The 17,006-nt window shown below is 47.5% G+C and overlaps 8 protein-coding genes across 8 annotated transcripts; 4 read left to right on the top strand and 4 right to left on the bottom strand.

Moving 5' to 3' along the window:
* Positions 1 to 858: 858 nt before the first annotated feature.
* Positions 859 to 1,716, bottom strand: GGS22DRAFT_192767 (uncharacterized protein; the record flags this gene model as incomplete). The annotated part of the gene is made up of 2 exons (XM_047965312.1): positions 859 to 1,371; positions 1,486 to 1,716. 2 exons carry the CDS (start codon positions 1,714 to 1,716, stop codon positions 859 to 861), a joined length of 744 nt encoding a protein of 247 aa, XP_047814764.1.
* Positions 1,717 to 4,182: 2,466 nt separating this feature from the next.
* Positions 4,183 to 5,305, top strand: GGS22DRAFT_78012 (uncharacterized protein). Its single transcript, XM_047968078.1, has one exon. The coding sequence runs from the start codon at positions 4,223 to 4,225 to the stop codon at positions 5,264 to 5,266; it is 1,044 nt and encodes a 347-aa protein (XP_047814763.1). The 5' UTR covers positions 4,183 to 4,222; the 3' UTR covers positions 5,267 to 5,305.
* A 2,376-nt stretch (positions 5,306 to 7,681) lies between these two features.
* GGS22DRAFT_78010 (uncharacterized protein) lies at positions 7,682 to 9,321 on the top strand. Its single transcript, XM_047968077.1, has 5 exons — positions 7,682 to 8,196; positions 8,262 to 8,491; positions 8,541 to 8,645; positions 8,716 to 9,005; positions 9,077 to 9,321. The coding sequence occupies exons 1-5, from the start codon at positions 7,855 to 7,857 to the stop codon at positions 9,100 to 9,102; spliced, it is 993 nt and encodes a 330-aa protein (XP_047814762.1). The 5' UTR covers positions 7,682 to 7,854; the 3' UTR covers positions 9,103 to 9,321.
* A 511-nt stretch (positions 9,322 to 9,832) lies between these two features.
* On the bottom strand, positions 9,833 to 10,622 carry GGS22DRAFT_192764 (uncharacterized protein; the record flags this gene model as incomplete). The annotated part of the gene is made up of 2 exons (XM_047965311.1): positions 9,833 to 10,260; positions 10,322 to 10,622. 2 exons carry the CDS (start codon positions 10,620 to 10,622, stop codon positions 9,833 to 9,835), a joined length of 729 nt encoding a protein of 242 aa, XP_047814761.1.
* Positions 10,623 to 11,351: 729 nt separating this feature from the next.
* Positions 11,352 to 12,276, top strand: GGS22DRAFT_197256 (putative calcineurin-like phosphoesterase; the record flags this gene model as incomplete). The annotated part of the gene is made up of 1 exon (XM_047965959.1): positions 11,352 to 12,276. Exon 1 carries the CDS (start codon positions 11,407 to 11,409, stop codon positions 12,274 to 12,276), a length of 870 nt encoding a protein of 289 aa, XP_047814760.1. The 5' UTR covers positions 11,352 to 11,406.
* A 422-nt stretch (positions 12,277 to 12,698) lies between these two features.
* Positions 12,699 to 13,271, bottom strand: GGS22DRAFT_192762 (uncharacterized protein; the record flags this gene model as incomplete). The annotated part of the gene is made up of 2 exons (XM_047965310.1): positions 12,699 to 13,067; positions 13,161 to 13,271. 2 exons carry the CDS (start codon positions 13,269 to 13,271, stop codon positions 12,699 to 12,701), a joined length of 480 nt encoding a protein of 159 aa, XP_047814759.1.
* A 1,107-nt stretch (positions 13,272 to 14,378) lies between these two features.
* GGS22DRAFT_192761 (uncharacterized protein) lies at positions 14,379 to 14,729 on the top strand (the record flags this gene model as incomplete). Its single annotated transcript, XM_047965309.1, has 2 exons — positions 14,379 to 14,432; positions 14,499 to 14,729. The coding sequence occupies 2 exons, from the start codon at positions 14,379 to 14,381 to the stop codon at positions 14,727 to 14,729; spliced, it is 285 nt and encodes a 94-aa protein (XP_047814758.1).
* Positions 14,730 to 15,054: 325 nt separating this feature from the next.
* Positions 15,055 to 16,716, bottom strand: GGS22DRAFT_192760 (uncharacterized protein; the record flags this gene model as incomplete). Its single annotated transcript, XM_047965308.1, has 1 exon — positions 15,055 to 16,716. The coding sequence occupies one exon, from the start codon at positions 16,714 to 16,716 to the stop codon at positions 15,055 to 15,057; it is 1,662 nt and encodes a 553-aa protein (XP_047814757.1).
* Positions 16,717 to 17,006: the final 290 nt, after the last annotated feature.

Raw genomic sequence — 17,006 nt, 5'->3', positions numbered from 1 at the left:
GTCCAAACTCGATAGCAAACCATATGGAGGTTGTCAAAATAGATCGACAATGCCACTGCGCATTGAGCTGGTTTGAGCTATCCCTTGTGTTACCTAAGCAACCTTCTCACCGGCCAAATTAGGAGAATTCTGATTAGGTAAGTCATCCAGGGGATATCACGACAGATTTGTAACCAATTAGGTAAGCTTTTCAACATTTAGACGCGTGCTTGACGCGGGAAGAGAAAACTTCATCGCAAACACCGGGGCAACACTGATGAAACAAACGGAAAAACACACAGGGATAATACAAACAAGCGACGAAGGTATCGTAGACTAGCAACCGCGCATCCCATGGCTTCATCCCACATGTCTAACCAAAGACCTGCTTACGTAAACATAGAGAACTTGCTGATGTGAAGGTAAAAGGCCAGGTAGGCCAGGTAGTCCAGGTCTAACTATCCACGGAATAGGACAGAAATGTACGTGTATATATAATAAATCACAATACTATCAGCCGTGTCTTAGTTTCATCCCGCATCGGCCCTATGGACCGAAACAAGGATTACTTATCCAGGACACCACGTAAAGGTGCACGGCTATCGTCCTGGTCCGCCGCCGGAATTCCGACGACGGGCCTCCATCAGCGACCGTTAGGTTACCGATTTCATTGGCAGGGAAAATAGTGAAGTGACCGCAAAAAACAAGAAAAATCAAAACGCATTAAGACCGAAGTCGTCGCCTACATCTCCACTCTGTAGAGAAAAGGCGAAACAAAAAACTGAAAGCCGAAAAAACACATCGAAAGGCCCAAGGGACTAGTCGGAGAAGCCCCCAGAACGCCTATTCCTCAACTCGGCACTAGACAAAAAAGAAAAGTTAGGGTGAAGTGGCGCGAGGGGAGGGGACCTCGGGAAGATCGACAACCGGAGAGATCTGCTCGGCAGGGACCTGAGCATAAGTCCATGGGAGTGTCGAATTGGGCGCGGACTGCTGAAGTCGCAAAACAGCAGGAATCGACGTTCGGCGACGAATGATCTCGAAAAAACTTTCTTCGGTCGGAACCAGCTGTTGGAGGACCGGGCTTAGGGAATCGTTCGCAGCCTGGATTCGGTCGCACAGCCACTTTTCGATCGGGTCGTCGTCTGCAGGAGTCAAGAACGTGAAATTGTCGTCGATCGTAGGCCACCAAACGGAGGTGGCACTTGTCGTCGAAAGGACCAGCTCCAACAACTCGCGCACGCGTAAGCCCTGAGGGAACTTAAGATCCACAATGGCGCAAGGAAGGTCCTCGGGAAGGTCCTCGGGTCGGCTGTGCCAGGATACTTCCCATCGCAGATGGGTAACCGGCGGCTGGGCGACATGCATCTGTCCCCACTGGGGAGTGCCAGACTTCCATTGCGAGCTCTAGTCAGCGCGAAGGACAGCGGCTAGAGATGTCGGCTCAATCGCGAATGGTTGCGTATGCGTGGGAAAATTACGAGCAGGGAAAAACAGGTTAAACACCTTCGGGAGAAGGTATCCAACCAGGAAATTCTTCTCATAGCGACCGACTACTGGCGAAATCGAAGCGCCACTCAGAAAAAGGCGCTGGCTCAAAACCGGGGTCCGGGTGATGGTCTCTCGCCAGACGCGGCAGACACGCTGGCAGCTTGTTAGTAAATGGGTGCGGGGAACTTGCCTGAGAATCATGTCGAGGAGCTCGGGAGAGCTGAGAACTTGCTGAGAAGGCGCCATGGTAATAAGAGCGATAAAATTGTCGAAACTGGATAATCAGTAAAAGCTAGTTAGCAGTAGGATTGGCTGTTAAACGCAGAGAGATCGGAGGTGTAGATCTGTGATAAAAAGTTAGTAAAAAAAAAAGGCTCAAAAAATTTGACAAGTCGAGGATTCGAACCCGTGAAAAATAAAAATTGCGAAGCGGTGCACTTACCGTTGCGCTAAGTGGGAGAAAGTTTACCGTATTGCTATGGTAAGGACTGCCAGAACTTCCCAAAGTTGGGGGGGGGCACCCTCTTTATATAGAGGGAAGCCCAGAAGTGTGGATCATAGGGGGTTGCTATGGGAATCTGTGAAGCTATTCGCGGTTGCGATGGTGACGAGAGTGAGTTGCGTATTTCACGGGCACATTCTGCCTTCTGATTGGCTGATGGACCGTAATGGTGTTACGGGGTTTGGTTACGGTGAGATGGACAGTAAAGAGGCTCGAAGTGCCAAAAACCTAAGAAAAACAACTTTTTTTCTGGAGTAGACTCGTAGGTATATTGGCGGAAAACAGCATCCAAGACACGCCGGCAAGCCTCTAAAGACATTCTCGATGATCTCTGTCAGTAGCACGATACGTAGGACTGCCCCTGACCTCATATTAGCATCATCGCGATGCGTGGCGGGTGTAGAGATGGAAAAACAACAACTTTCATGAGACGGAACTTGCGAGCCATGGGGCGGCGACGTGGCTACGCGAAGAGCTTTAGACTACTCCCAATTTTGAAACATTCTATACATACAGGAAGAGTCCCGTGTCTATTCTACCCCAAGATCGGCTACTTACAGGCCTCGCGCAGCTCTCTAGGTCAAATTCTCATCTAAGTAGACCTCGTCCGCCGGTCTCTCTAACGAACTACGCCTGTACAAAGACTCTATGCCTCCTCTCTTATTTCTTCTAGAATATCCCCCGCCTAATCCACCTCAATAATACGTCTGGACCATCCAATGTGAGCTTCTACTTGAACTCTTCTGGCACTTACATAGCATAGACTGGTTAGATGACACGGAATTTACTACACGCTTTTGACGGGAACTTTAAGAATTAATTATCTGCGGTAGTACGCGTGTTCTTTAGACGCAAGGCGGGTCAATAGAATTATATTTACAGCGCGACAATTGTTTGTAATCTAGTGATATTGGTAACTCTGGCAACACGTTGGCTGACCTCACCATGGATACCAGAAGCTACCTCTTACAGTGCCTACATTAGCCTCGGATAAAGACCGGCCTGCCCCAAGATCAGGTTTCTGAGCAACGTGTGCTGTTGTTGTTGTCATTCACTCGAATCACCAAGGAGAATTTACAAAGGTGAGACTGGTCTCATCACTGTTATTTTAGACAGTTACGCGGAATAACGAGTAGCCACCTTAATTTCTCCCAGAATACTATCAAGGCCATATATGCATTCTATACCTACAGATCTAAATAAGTATCAGGAGTATGACACTGAATGTCGGCGTCTTTACCCCTTCTCACTACACAATGTTGTGTGGATGGCATCAGTTGCCAAGCGCTACAATACTGATTTCAATGAAGCCCATGAGAAAATATAACAAGATTCAAAAGTATGAGCCAACCAGCTCGTCATTTCAATTAATATATCGAGATTTCTTACCTTCACCAGAAATTCAATTACCCCTGAAAAAGGGGGTTATGTCACGTGACACTATTTCATTCTTCCAAGGTTCTGAGGGCAAGCGCTGAGACCCACTATATTACAATGGAGTTTTAGCAGAAGAAGCCTTGTAAATACAGCGCGCCCCTCTCTAGAAATGGGTCCTGGAGTCTGAATCAACATCTGTTGGTTGCCAAGTTCAACGAACGAGGTTCTCGCACCCATACATTCAGGATTCGGGCATGTCATGGATCTTTATAGGTTGAAATAAGGTTGTTAAATTGCATCGAGCAAAGAAATTGTTCGGAGAATTGCGAGATCGGGTACCTGAGGATTCTCATCCTTGATGGCGCCGATGGATCTCCCTAATATGGTAAGGAGCTTGATCAGATGCTTCGGCTCTACTCCGACATACCAATCCTTAATAGGCGATCCGAAATCCCTCCTGCCTATTCCTTCTCCGAATTTATATTTGACGCATGGTGGAATTTTCGCTCCCAGATGTTGGCCGCGATCGGTTCTGTGAGGAGTAGATTCTGGACCTGTCCATTTGGTCAGGTAGCGCCCCCAAAAGGGGGTATTCTTTCTTGCGCCCCGGCTGACAAATGTATGCCCGGCTCCTTACTCATCGTGAGAATCGTGCTGATTGATCAATAATGCGGCGCGGTCATCCTTCGCTTATTTTCATTGCCGCCGCCCTATGCAGAAGGTAACCAGACCTGGATCGTGGCTACGTTACTATGGGGAAGACCGGCAGCTCATATAAATACGTCCTAGACGTCCTGATCGTCTTATGACGTGACGTGATGAGATATCGTCGCTGATCGAAAACCAAGGCTACAAAGTAATCGCAGGTCCAAGATGTTTCGCCGCATTCTCTCCGTCCTTGCCGTGTCCGGCTCCCTAGCCCAGGCTTCCACGGGTACTGTTTACTCCTTCAAGACCGAGGGCGCATGCTCGACACTATCAGGGAGTGGAGGTTCAATCCCACAATCTCTCCCGACCTCTAGGACGACGAGCACAGTATCATCGACAATCACGAGCTCGGAGGTGACTGTTGCGTCGGTTGTCAAGGTCACGGTCGAACCTGTTACGACGACGTTACTTACTTCGCTTTCTGTTGTCTACGGCATCTCTACGACAACACTCCCCACTGCCACTTCATGGCAAATAGCTCAGTCCACCGTCGCCACCGCAACTTGGCCAAAGACAGTGTGTACCAACGATGTCACCCCCTCAACCGTGACAGAGTACAGCGGTAGCTACACGCCCATACCTGGCCAGGTTACCACAATCCCGACCTCTTATCCATCTCAGGTGGTATGCGCTACCGGGGTAACATGGTTCGTCATGCTGCAGCCCACAGCAACGTCTGGAGTCACCACCGAGACCGTTACCCCGACAAGCACGATACGAGCTATCACCACGACTACCACATCGACGTACTTCTACAACGCCACGGTTTGGGCAACGACTCTCACGAGCACCACAACCTCATACCGGATGGCCACCAGCGTCGCTACCATCAGCACCGCCTGCGAGGCCACAACCACGACTACATACGCAGCCAAGTGCGCACCGACGAACGTGATCGCCGGCGTCGACGACCACGGGCTCGTATCTGGCAAGTACGCGCAGAACAACACGGTAATCTACATTCCGGATGAGAAGTACAACGACCCAAGCACCTGCTGCCAGCTGTGCCAGGACAACAAGGGATGCGCCGGTATGATGGCAGGACCCTCTGGTTTCTGCGGTCTACTCTACGTCGGCGCCGCCGAGGGAGGTCCCGCGTGCGATTTCGTGTTCTCGTACCAGACTCAGTCTAATGTCTTCCCTCTACAAGGCCTTTGGGTGCAGTCGGGTTGTGGAGAGATTGATTATACTGGACCTGATGGAGTATGAAGCTCGAGTTTGATGCTGTATTGCGTTTGAGGATGTCTCTCATTCGGCGCGATCGTGGATGAAAACCGAGGTTAACATAGCACGGCTTCGATGCAAATAATTAAAATAACCTGATTTCTAATCCGCACTCTATGTTTACGTGACCTGTTAATATCATTCTAGCGGTAGATCCACTTCATGACTTTCCGCACTTCTTCAAAGCTGGACTAGCTCGCATTCGTGATGGCGCCAGCAGTGTCTCCAAAAGGTAAGCTGCGTCTAAGAATCAAGAATTTCATGTAGGACTTTAAATCTCTTGGATTTTCGGGTTCGGAGAGTGTAAGCGAGGTTCAGCTGGGAAAAATAGAGGAAGCGATGCCGCTAAAGGTTTCTCCGTGAAGTCTCCATAATGACCAACCTCGCTAAAAAGTTTAGGTACAGAACCCAGGATGGACAAGAGTTTTCTTAAACTCGTAGTTCAGAATGCCAACTGTATATACCTGTTTGTACCAGCTTCTATTGAAGACTATACGGTACAGTAGTCTCATATCGCCTTGATCTAATCTAATCATGTGGGTTCGGTAATGGTGCTGTTACATGCCGTGATGCCCCCTTTCGGATGGGACGTGCGGGTACCTCCCGGGCTGGGGTTCCATTCATCGTGGGTACCATTACTTACATTAGCCCCGGGCAACATACCCATTCCGGGCAGCTTAATTAGTCAATCGGGACTGCCGGAACCGAACAACGATGGAGCGACAACATTTAACTCTAATCCGATCAATGTCACGCGAGATGGGTCAAAACTTAGTAGGTATCTATGAGTCGGTAATTGCTACGGAAATAGACAGGATGGTCCGCATATGTAGGTACTCTTGAATTTGACTTGCTATCTTGATTGGAGTTAATTAGTATATTATGATAAAAAGAATCGCCCGTGAGAGTACAGAGTGCGTGATGCCAAGATATTTTCCAGTAATTACCTAGGTTGCGAATCGTGTCGGCTATGTCTACAAACCAAGGTACCTAATAAGTACTGCAAAGGTTACCTATTCTTTACCTTCTCCATGTATAATATATTCTGTTGGCGGACGAATTCATGTCGGATACCTTGAAATAATTGTCGTTGTCATCGATGGCATCAATAGGCGGGGCTGACTAAGCAAACTCGTATTTCTGCATTTCATATTCTTTGTCTCAAGTGATCATAAGCAAGTGGTTAATATTGGGCTGTTTTCTGTAGAATATAGGTAATTAGAGGACTTGAAACGACAATAATAAGACATGAAGCTCTCTGTATAATTGAAGAAGGGGCTGATGGGTGTGATAGTAAGCCATGTGCTAGTCGCACCGTTTCGCACTGTAGCTGGCTTAGAACTATCCCCTAGGTTATACAGACGGCACCCTTTATCTACCACAATGCGTATAAGTTACCTATATGAGCGAAACAGGGGGTATCCAAGTATACACTCCATTGTTCTAGTATTGACTAATGAGTGACCTTCTGACTCCGTTTTGGTAGGCTACATTTGACGGCCTAGATCAACTGATATTACCTCGATGCTATAATGATATGTCGACGGCGCATCTCATTAAAGATGTTATGGCCTGTATGACCATACCTAGTATTTTCAAAGACAAGCTGGCCTCTTGGTTAGCTACCTTATTCAAGCGTGGACTATGCGATATCGATTCCCTGTATCATTACCGAATAACATTTACCTATCATCATTAACCTCGGCACATCCTAAAGGCCAAGTGTATTTTATCCTTTGTGAAGAGTTGGTAAGTTTCTTGGTATACTCAGAATGAAGCTCGATCCCTACTATTGATGCCAGATTTTCGGTAATGTGCTAAAACCTCGTTCATAACATAGATGAATTTGCTAAGAGGCTGATGATTTGGAATTCTTTTAATATAGAACAATGGCCTAGTCAAGGCTGGCTCGTAAAACCCGGGTTGGCATATGTTACAATTACACAAGAATTGGCGTCGTCGGTTCCAGTCGGCCTGGGCAACAGTTCGTAAGGCTGTTACGGATTCCACGTGTAGATTGAATTTCATGGCTTCGGTCCTACTACCCCCACGACTAGATGTATTAATTCTCTTAGACTTTCTACTGGGTTCTATTGGAAACGACTTCTCTTGTCACTCGCTGCAAATTGTCCCGATGACGTACTGGGATTGCTGACTATCATCTTGGCCGTGAGTGATTCCGACGTTAATTCACCACATGTTTGTTGACATAGCTGGTCATGCCAGATCTCCGAATAAATTTAGATGCGTCAGCGTTTCAATCGATGCCCAGGCAATATAGAGAATATCCAATATGAGAAATGCGGGGGTGGTCGTCCCGAATTGGAACATTCGATGCGCGCCTAAATTGGACAAGGCGGAAAAATGGCAGCGACCTTATGAGATATGACGATCTTTACAATCTATCGGGAGCCTATTCTGGGTGGCCGGCAGCCGGCAAATCTCCAAGGCAGGGGAGGATCCAGAAATCGTGAAATACATATGTGTAGCCAGGAGAACCGCGATGCTCGTTCGTGGACACAGCTGTCGTCGTCAAAGATATCGCTAATTCATAGTATCTCAAAACTGCGAAGATGAAGTGGCTCTCTCTCACTTTGGCTCTGGCCGTGCCTTCTCAGGCTGCGCTTCGATTCGGATGTTCTACTCTGACCATTCAGCGTCTCGACCCTCTCGTAGAGCCTGGCGCAGTTCCGTCTGCTCATCTTCACCAGATCGTCGGTGGTAATGCCTTCAACGCGTCAATGGACCCTGCGGCCGGAGACCTCGGCGACAAAGGAACCTGCACGACGTGTACCTTCTCCGAAGATTTCTCGAACTATTGGACTGCGGTCATGTTCTTCAAGCACCCCAACGGAACCTACAAGAGAGTTCCCATAATGCAGAACACTGCTCTGCCTAACGGTATCAACGGAGGAGTATGTCTAAGCTATGAACTAGTTAGAGGACGGCGAGGACGTAAACTAATTGAAACGTATCATAGATGACGATATACTACACCCAACAGGACTTTTCGTCCAACGGAAACCAGAAGATCACCGCCTTCAAGCCCGGTTTCCGAATGACTATCGGAACACCCACCTCAACCAGCAAATTCGGCCCCGGCCTGAAATTCGTCTGCCTCCAAAACAAGGGCACTCGATTCCCCGAGCTCGACGACTTCCCCACTAAGCCATGTACCGGCGGTATCATGACTGTTCACCACTTCCCCGCGTTAGTAACCCTCTTAACGTTAGTAATCTCATATGCTAACTGTACCTAGATGCTGGGATGGCAAGAACCTCGACAGCCCCGACCACCAGTCGCACATGTACAACACAGTGAAGGATGCCTTCCAGAACTCCGGTCCTTGCCCGGCATCTCACCCGTAAGTTCACCCTTAAGCCCAGTATTTTCTCCAAAAGACCACCCATAATAACATAAACCCCCTATCAAAGCGTCCGCGTACCCCAAGTAGCGTACGAGACCCTATGGGACACGACCGCATTTAACAACATGTGGCCCACGGACGGCTCGCAGCCATTCACCCTCAGCTACGGCGACAACAAGGGCTACGGCACCCACGCCGACTACGTGTTCGGCTGGAAGGGCGACTCGCTCCAGAAGGCCATGGACTCCTCGTGCATGTTCCAGGCTTGCGAGAACGGAAACCCGCTTAAGTCGCAGGCCGTGGCGCAGATGAACCAGTGCAATGTCCCGAAGACCGTCAACGAAGACATTGATGGATGTGAGTGAACCTATTCTATTCTAAACCTGTGCAGATATGTAAGTAAACATGAACTAACATACAATTTTCAGGGCTCACCTCCATGCCCGGAATGTAAACGTTGCGAAATACTTAACTAGGAGGGGTGGGGTGAAAAGAAGGTCAATCGGATCGTTTAATATTCGAAAAAAAATCTTTTTCCGACCTATCGGCGCTCACGCTCCTCGTTAACCCAAGACTGCTATATACCAAACGCTGGAAGGAGCGTGTTTTGTTTAGGGGGTCATCGAGGCGTAGTCTAATAGAGCGGTGGTAGCTATCCTTCATTAGAGCTCAGCTTTTAGGTATTGAATTGAATTCTTTCAGCTGAATAAATGCATGAGTGTTGTGGTATGATGTTTTTGGGAATTTGGGTAGATTGGTGAAGACGATAGGGGCACTGGTAGGGTCGTAACGCAAGCAAAGTCACCTATAGGATTATTGTTAACCTAGGGTCGACTAAGTACCTCGTAACACAAATTCTACCACTCATTTCAGACACAATTCGTATTTATTAGAATTAATTAAGCATTTAGAAACGCACGGTATCAGAACCCTAGTCCGTCTAAGCGTCTAAATACGGCGATAGTCTCACCCACACAGAAGGATAACCCCCGCATCGAATAGTCGTGGGGCTTAAGAACGATGTAAAAACGTGATGACCAATGGTTATGGCTCACTCTCGAATGAGCCGCTAGTATTCTAACCATGTCATAAACTCTTCTTTTCTTAGATGAACTAATGGGCCATTGGCAAGTGTGGGTACATGACTCGTGGTTTTCTGCAAGGGCTTCACTTCCAAGTTTCCCCTATTCCTTTTCGACAGCGGCCGAGGTGGTATACTTGATGGTCGACGCTAGTATACCAGACTGCACGGATCCGACAGCTATCGGCTGTTGGATATCGTTCAGATTGACGTTCTTGATCGCTTGCTCAGCTTCGTCAATGTCAACATCGAGGCCACGGAACAGAAATGCTAGCTCGGCGTGTCTCTTAATGGCAAGTCCGATGTACTTGATGTTCAAATCGTCGACGTAATCCGCAATATCTTCTTCGTATCTGCTCACGAGGGCTCGCATGTCGGCTGCGTCGTGGGCTTTGCGTCGGGTGGCGGCTGCGTGGAGCTTGCCCTTGAACAGATAGATGGGGTCGAGGAAGGAGGCGATTCCGGGGCCGTGATAAAGGCCTTTAATGGGGATGGTGGTAAACGAGACATCATCCATCGTATGCTCAGAGCCTAATACATTAAAGATGTCAGTATCATCTACTATATACATTCCGCGAATGGAGTATCGTACCTGTGAACTTCTCACAGAAAACCTCAATCAATACTTGAAATTTGGGAGCAGCTTTTTCGGCCCAGAGGAAAGCGACGTAATCGTCTCGGCTTTGGGCAAGGGCCTCGAAACCGTCATCCTCACCGAGTAACTTGGTGATCTCATCTTTGGTGGCTGAGGCCAGAACGTCGATATCCTTAGTCACGCGGTGGCCTCCGAATGCACTAATGGCATAACCACCAAAGATACCATACTTGACGTTTTCGTTGATGAGAATGCGATGAAGCACGATGGCTGCGTCGTTGAGGAGTTCTTGAGACATGATGAACATGTGGGACAGGTTTTTGATGTAAGTTGAAGTTGTGTTGGTGAGTAGTCCTGCTAATTTCTGTGTGTAGGGAAATATTTATGTTTGTAAGAATTTTGAGGGTGGTGAACGAGAAGAGAATATTGTCCTGTTGGTTTGTACAACTGGTCCATACCATATTCTGTCCACAATATCAATCGATATTGAACAGGTGAAGTATCGAGAAGAAGGGGATCAAAATGGATATTGTCATATTCTCAAAGATCGGTCAATATCATTAATTTACCAAAATACCAGGCACTTACCTAGTCCATATAGAAGTGCTTGGAACCCGCAGATACCCTAAATATGTTATTAGATGACTGTCACCAACCTAGATCTAAATTTAGGGCAATCATTGTTAACCTCTCAGTCACGAATCATAAATGGTATTAGGTGATTTCACCTCTGAGTACAAATGTGCTTATATTTCAATCAAAAACAACAATCATCAAAGGGTATTTACAATTCTTGGGCCTTTCTTGCATATGATGGTAGCGGACTATGTGCTGAATTATCCCCTGTATCGCCTAAATGAGGAAACTATATGTACTATTGTGGGTCTCCAGCTGCTAACTGTGTAACCCAGGGGATAGCTCCGACCATACTTTTCTCTTTCTCACTCCATTCTGCTAAATTCTTAGCGGATCACCTACTAACCCTAACTTCACAACATTTACACGACGACAGCACATGCATAGCCGCCTGCGTTTCCACTACTAGTCAGATACATTTATTCAATTAATCCAGCCCAAGCGAAATGGCATCTCTTCTCAAACCCTTCAAGAAGCGACGCGATCCGTCAACAAACCCGCCAATTCAAATCCTCTCCGATCTTCACCTCGAACTGAACCAGCAATACACATCATTCACCATCCCAGAAACCGCACCCCTCCTCCTCCTCAGCGGCGACATTGGCCGCCTCGCCGACTACGACGAATACCTAAAATTCCTCGAAACGCAAGTTCGCCAGTACAGGAAAGTCTTCCTAGTACTAGGGAACCACGAATTCTATTCCCTAAGCCACGAATGCGGTCTTGCCGAAGCGCATCGCCTCGCAAACGAGCCATCACTTCACGGGAACTTGATCCTCCTACACAGAACCCGATGGGATGATCCCGACTCCACATTGACAATTCTCGGATGCACGCTATGGTCGAGGGTTCCCGATGAAGCCTGTAGTATTGTCGAATCTAGGATAAACGACTTTAAGATGATAGAAGGGTGGACAGTACAGAAGCACAATGCGGCGCACTTGGAAGACGTCACTTGGCTCCGCGAGCAAGTCGCAAAAATAGCGTCACAAGACGAAAAGACCCCGAGACAGATCCTAGTAGCAACTCACCACGCGCCTTGCCTGAAAGGTACCTCTCGGCCAGAACACTCTAATAATCCGTGGTCGTCCGGCTTTGCGACGGATCTCGTGGATCGGGGTAGATGGGACGGCGTTAAGACGTGGGTGTTCGGTCACACTCATTACTCGACGAGGTTCGTGCGGAGAGGGATCGAGATTGTAGCCAATCAGCGGGGGTACGTCTTACCAGCAAGGGAAGGGAAACCGGAGCAAGATCTTGAGGGGGGACAGAAGAACGGCCGCAAGTTCGATCCTGCCATGATCGTTACAATATAGCATACATTATTCTACTAGTCTTTCTTTAAGTTTAAGTTTAATAAACTCGTTGTGATCTGCAGACGGGATGTGTGTGGCACACGAACCTAAAATGATAGCCAATAGAATTGTATGACCGTTCCTAAATAGGAAATAAAAAATGTCTTGGTGGGTATTAGATAAGCCATTTGAACATGGACTGTGTGTTAACAATCGTTTTACGTTGATGAAAGGTCCTTCAAACTTCAAAAGGTGTCAAGCACTAGATGCGGTAAAGTTAAGTTAAGGACAGTTTTAATTAGAAGCTACGTACAATGGATGGCCCCAAGAACAGAACATCTGAGAACATCTGAGAACATTTAGGTATCTTCGTCCGATACGATATTCAAATTTCCGTGTATGGGAGCTATATTCCATGCCGTACTTATTCACTACCTATCGACCTATGCAACATGAACAGTGTCTTGCGTCCATCCGTAAGTGCGATTTGGAATGCGAGCAATAAAGAGTAGCTTGTGGCCTTCGATGCGACATTTATGAGGTCTGTGAATTTTGATAGACCTTTCTGGTGCCAATTTGTCAGAGGGTGCAAACGTGTAGACGGATCCGTACTCTGATTTGACCGAGAATCCCAGGTCTACCATCGCTGCTTCAAATGCCGCCCACTGAATGGAACATCGAGCCTCTGACTTTGTAAACAAAGTCAAGAATGTTTCGGTTGAATCCGCTTTCAACCCCAGGCACGTCGGTTTTAACTCCTCTAACTCTTTCTCGTCCACTGGTCCTTTTTCCGAAGGGACAATTTCGTAAATCTATGAATGCTCTGGCCAGGTCTTCTGTTTCTGTTTTCTCCCCTGAATCCTGAACTCTTGGGACTGCGCTGGGCCTTCGGACGGCAAGGGTACGAACTCGGCCTCTTTCTTCTGGTTAACCTTAACCTTGATTTGTTGCCCGCTGAGGCGCTTCGTGCAATCCGTTATCAGATCGTCGTACAAGAATCCCATTTCGGCACCCATCTTCCCAACGATGATTGATCGAGAGACTTCAAGGCGTTTTCGGATATACCCGGTTCTAGCAGTTTGCCTATCTGTGTTGTATCTATGCAGTATCTACCTATTGACTATGTACCTACCTAGGTACTGGGTACATATTTTTTGTTGGTACTAGGCACTAGTTGTAGTTTGATGACTCCTCTATTCGCTACATTCAGATGCGTCAACATTTCTAGATTAATGTACCCGAGTACTTTCCAACTCCCACATGGGTATGTAATTTATCGTAGAAGATAAGGGACCAAAGCCTTAAATACCTAGTACCGGTCGTTAATCGACAAATAGACCGTAGACACGGAGACCCGTGTTACACAAGATATCACGTGATGCCCCCGAGCCTCAACCCTTCGCGCACGTGATCCAAAAGGGTGAGCTAATTTATTATAAAGACTTTAAACAAGAGAGAAACAATGATCACGACCTCTTTAATTGAGTACTTTGGGAGCTTAATGAATGAATCTCTAATCAATCTTTCTCACAGTGCCGACTGATCCTTGCAACAATATCATGCCTAATTTTGACCTATCACTTTTGTTAGGTATATGTTTCTCATTTGGTTTCAAATACTCGTATATTGCTGAATAATATTTTCTCACCGCTACAAAGTTACATAAAATCTTAAGATTGTAGGTAGTATCGCAAGTCCCGAAGCGAATAAGCCAGGATCTTCATTCGGAAGGAGATTTTAAACGAACAAGACATATGTGGGCCTAAACTCCACGATCCCATGTTCCATTGGAAATTACCAAAAGCTTCCATACGTATCGGTGCCGTGGTAAGGCTGATAAAAAATTCATAGGTCTCCATATTGCGGCACAGCATTCTCGGGACCAGTCTAGGTGCAAAGAACCCCAGTAGCTGCCTGGGACTGCCTGCCTACTCTGAATGTAGCTATTCGGAATACAGGGATGAACGGATTTACGGAAAGCGAGCATAAATATCGCGTAGTCTTCTCGTTTCTTCGAGATCACTACCCTCATCATTCCTCAGCACAGCGTCAGCCACTACTTGGACAATCAGATATCCCTGTTTAACACACAACTCAACTTCAAGTTCAACATCACCGCCATCATGCAGTTCTCAGCTATCATCTCCATGGGACTTTTCGCTGTTGCCCTAGCTCAGGTATTTCGATCTCTCAAGAGTACTCTGTATCTTCCTTAGAACCATCTCTAACTCTAGCGTACCTAGACATCTACACCAACACCCTCTGGCCCGCCCGATCTCACCACGTGCCAGGAAGAGGCTGGACCCTACGCCGATGCCTGTCCCAAGTGCAACTCCAAGTGCGAGAACTCGTCTGCAAAGAGCGAATGCTTCAACAGTCTCTTCACGGCTGTCAACTATGTCGAATCCCAGTGCTGGCAACACGGAGGCAGCAACTGCAAGAGCGTAGCCGTCAACCAAGTTTGTGGCCAGTGAGGATCACGAGGGTTAGCATGAAGCAGGACAGAGTGAACGATTGATGGGGTTGGAATGTTGGAATGTCTACGGATCTGTGGGTTAAGTTGGCTATGTAGCCCCTGGGGTGTCATCATTGGTAGACTATGCACATCAAAGTCACCAGCTAATAATATCATTCACACTCCTTGATTATATAGGTAGATAGCTACGTGGAAAAAAGTACATAATGATTTTTTACCAAACGTTTATTACTACTCAATCTAAATGTGGATAATCTGATATATCCTTACCCATTATTCCGCTCCCCTGGCCCCATTAAAAACCGATTAAAAAAAAGAAAAATCTACCTATTCCTCCTAACCGGCTCCTTCTTCGGGTCTGGTTTCTCATCAGAACTCCAGACGATCCAAGCAGCCTCGGTTACATCATCGACGGCCTTCTCGCTGATCTCGCTGGAAAGCCATAGCTCCGTTGCATCCGCGGTTTTCATGAATGCCGGAAGCATGTTCCTGACCCCCGATTGACTCTGAGGTAGGAACTTCCTCACCAGATCCTCATGATCACGCGGGTTCAGGCGCCATCCAAGCTGCGCGGTCTTTTCACTCGTCAGACACACCGCCTCTAAACCATCCGTCATAGCTTTCGCGGCGTTGATTCCGCGAGTAGCAACATGATGGGCTTTTCCGACAGCGACCAGGACGTCGTCCATGCGCATGGCCAAGGCCCCACCATCAGTCCGCCGTCCCCGAAGCTCCTGTACGAGAACCTCGATCTCCCTCATGTCTGCGCGAGCCGAGTTGAAGCTTTTACCGACTTCGGCATAGTGCGCGCGCAAACCTTCCCAGGGAATATCGCCGTCGCTACCAGAGCACACGACCTGATCGAGTAGCTTCTGTACACGGGCGTTGCGAGGTACGACCGTGCTTTCGAATGACTTGAGGGCCACAGCTGTGTCGCTAGCCGGGATTCTCGAGAGGAGGAAGCGTTCGGGATCGAACTTACTGTCGTCCCAACTCCACCAGGTTGCCAGATTGACCAAGTTTGTCAATGCCTGACCATTCCATTGACTCCAAATCTTTTTCTGTCCATTCAAGGTCTCTTGGATGGTGTTCAATCGGGTCATGATGTTCAAGACATCCGATTCGTCGACCTTTGATTGACTTGTCGACATTTTTGGAGCGGTAAACACCGTCAATCTTCTGGCGAGAAACCTGGTATCCTCAACAAATTCGCGATGCATATAGGACCAGCTATCGTAGATGACCCCGTGGTGTTGAGATACCAGGTCTAATAGGCTTTGTGGGACAGGCATGGTCTGCACGGCAGTAAAAGGACCGCTGTCAGATTGAATCGGCGCTGCAGTGATTAAACCTGCGTCATTTTGGGTGACCATCGGATTTTCACCAGTTAAGGGCACCTCTGAATCCTCATGGGATATAAAGGGCACGTACTGCGTGATAATCGAGATGGGACCCTCGTTAATCTTGACGCGTTTTGGACCTGTAGTCTGGGGGGTGTTCGGGTTAACCGAGACGAGGAATATGGCCGTAAGGACTAAAGTCATTATGACCATATTCCGTGTCAAGGCATACAACGAATTATAAACGCTGTCACGCTGAATCCAGCGGATGACCCGCTGCTTTTTCTGTTGAAGAAAAACTATAGGCCAACGCGGCGGCGCTGGTTCGACCCCCTCCTGCACCTCTGGGACCCTAAGAAAGTCGGGGTCAAAATCGGGATCGTAAGGGTCGTCAGGTTCACGAATCGTATTACGGGCCCTCACTGCGCGGTCAACCCATTCGTCGGCATTTGAACCCCGGAGATATGGCCTGTGGTCGCCTCGCCATGTTCGTTCCCCGTTTCCCAAGTGCAAACATATGGGCAGCGAGGCCGGCGTGAATCTTGTTCTGTCATCAACGTCTCCATGGAAGACGAATATGACCTTCTGATTAGTGCCGTTCTTCAACCTGAAGTTAAAGATAGACCAGGAAGGGTGAGCAGCCATTTTTATAACGGACCAAGATCAGCCTCCTGATAGTGTTTGTGTGTACGAGGAAGATAAATTTTCGTGTAGTGGAGATTTCTGTACTTTCAATGTTAAGATGAAGGAAAATATTCTGATGTCAAATTTGTTTGTAGATTGACTTGAGTGTACGCTGAGTGAATTATCTGTGTAAATCGATAATCTTTAGATACCGAAATATGGTGAGGAGCAGGAATAAACTGCGCAAGCTTAGGTATATGTAGTAGATATAAAATGTGATGCTGTTGTCAAAGTATTCAATTGTACAAGAA

This window comes from Annulohypoxylon maeteangense, assembly GCF_022496945.1.
Source record: "Annulohypoxylon maeteangense strain CBS 123835 unplaced genomic scaffold GGS22scaffold_22, whole genome shotgun sequence".
In the NCBI taxonomy this organism is placed as follows: domain Eukaryota; kingdom Fungi; phylum Ascomycota; class Sordariomycetes; order Xylariales; family Hypoxylaceae; genus Annulohypoxylon; species Annulohypoxylon maeteangense.
The sequence above is the reverse complement of the archived record's forward strand: the minus strand, read 5'-3'. Positions and strand labels throughout refer to the sequence as shown.

Bases quoted from the DNA above. Each gene is read 5' to 3' on its own strand.
- GGS22DRAFT_78012 (XM_047968078.1), top strand. From the start codon at position 4,223: ATGTTTCGCCGCATTCTCTCCGTCCTTGCCGTGTCCGGCTCCCTAGCC.
- GGS22DRAFT_78010 (XM_047968077.1), top strand. From the start codon at position 7,855: ATGAAGTGGCTCTCTCTCACTTTGGCTCTGGCCGTGCCTTCTCAGGCT. The intron at 8,646-8,715 runs GTAAGTTCACCC...CCCCTATCAAAG, and splicing joins CCTTGCCCGGCATCTCACCC to CGTCCGCGTACCCCAAGTAG. The intron at 9,006-9,076 runs GTGAGTGAACCT...TACAATTTTCAG, and splicing joins CAACGAAGACATTGATGGAT to GGCTCACCTCCATGCCCGGA.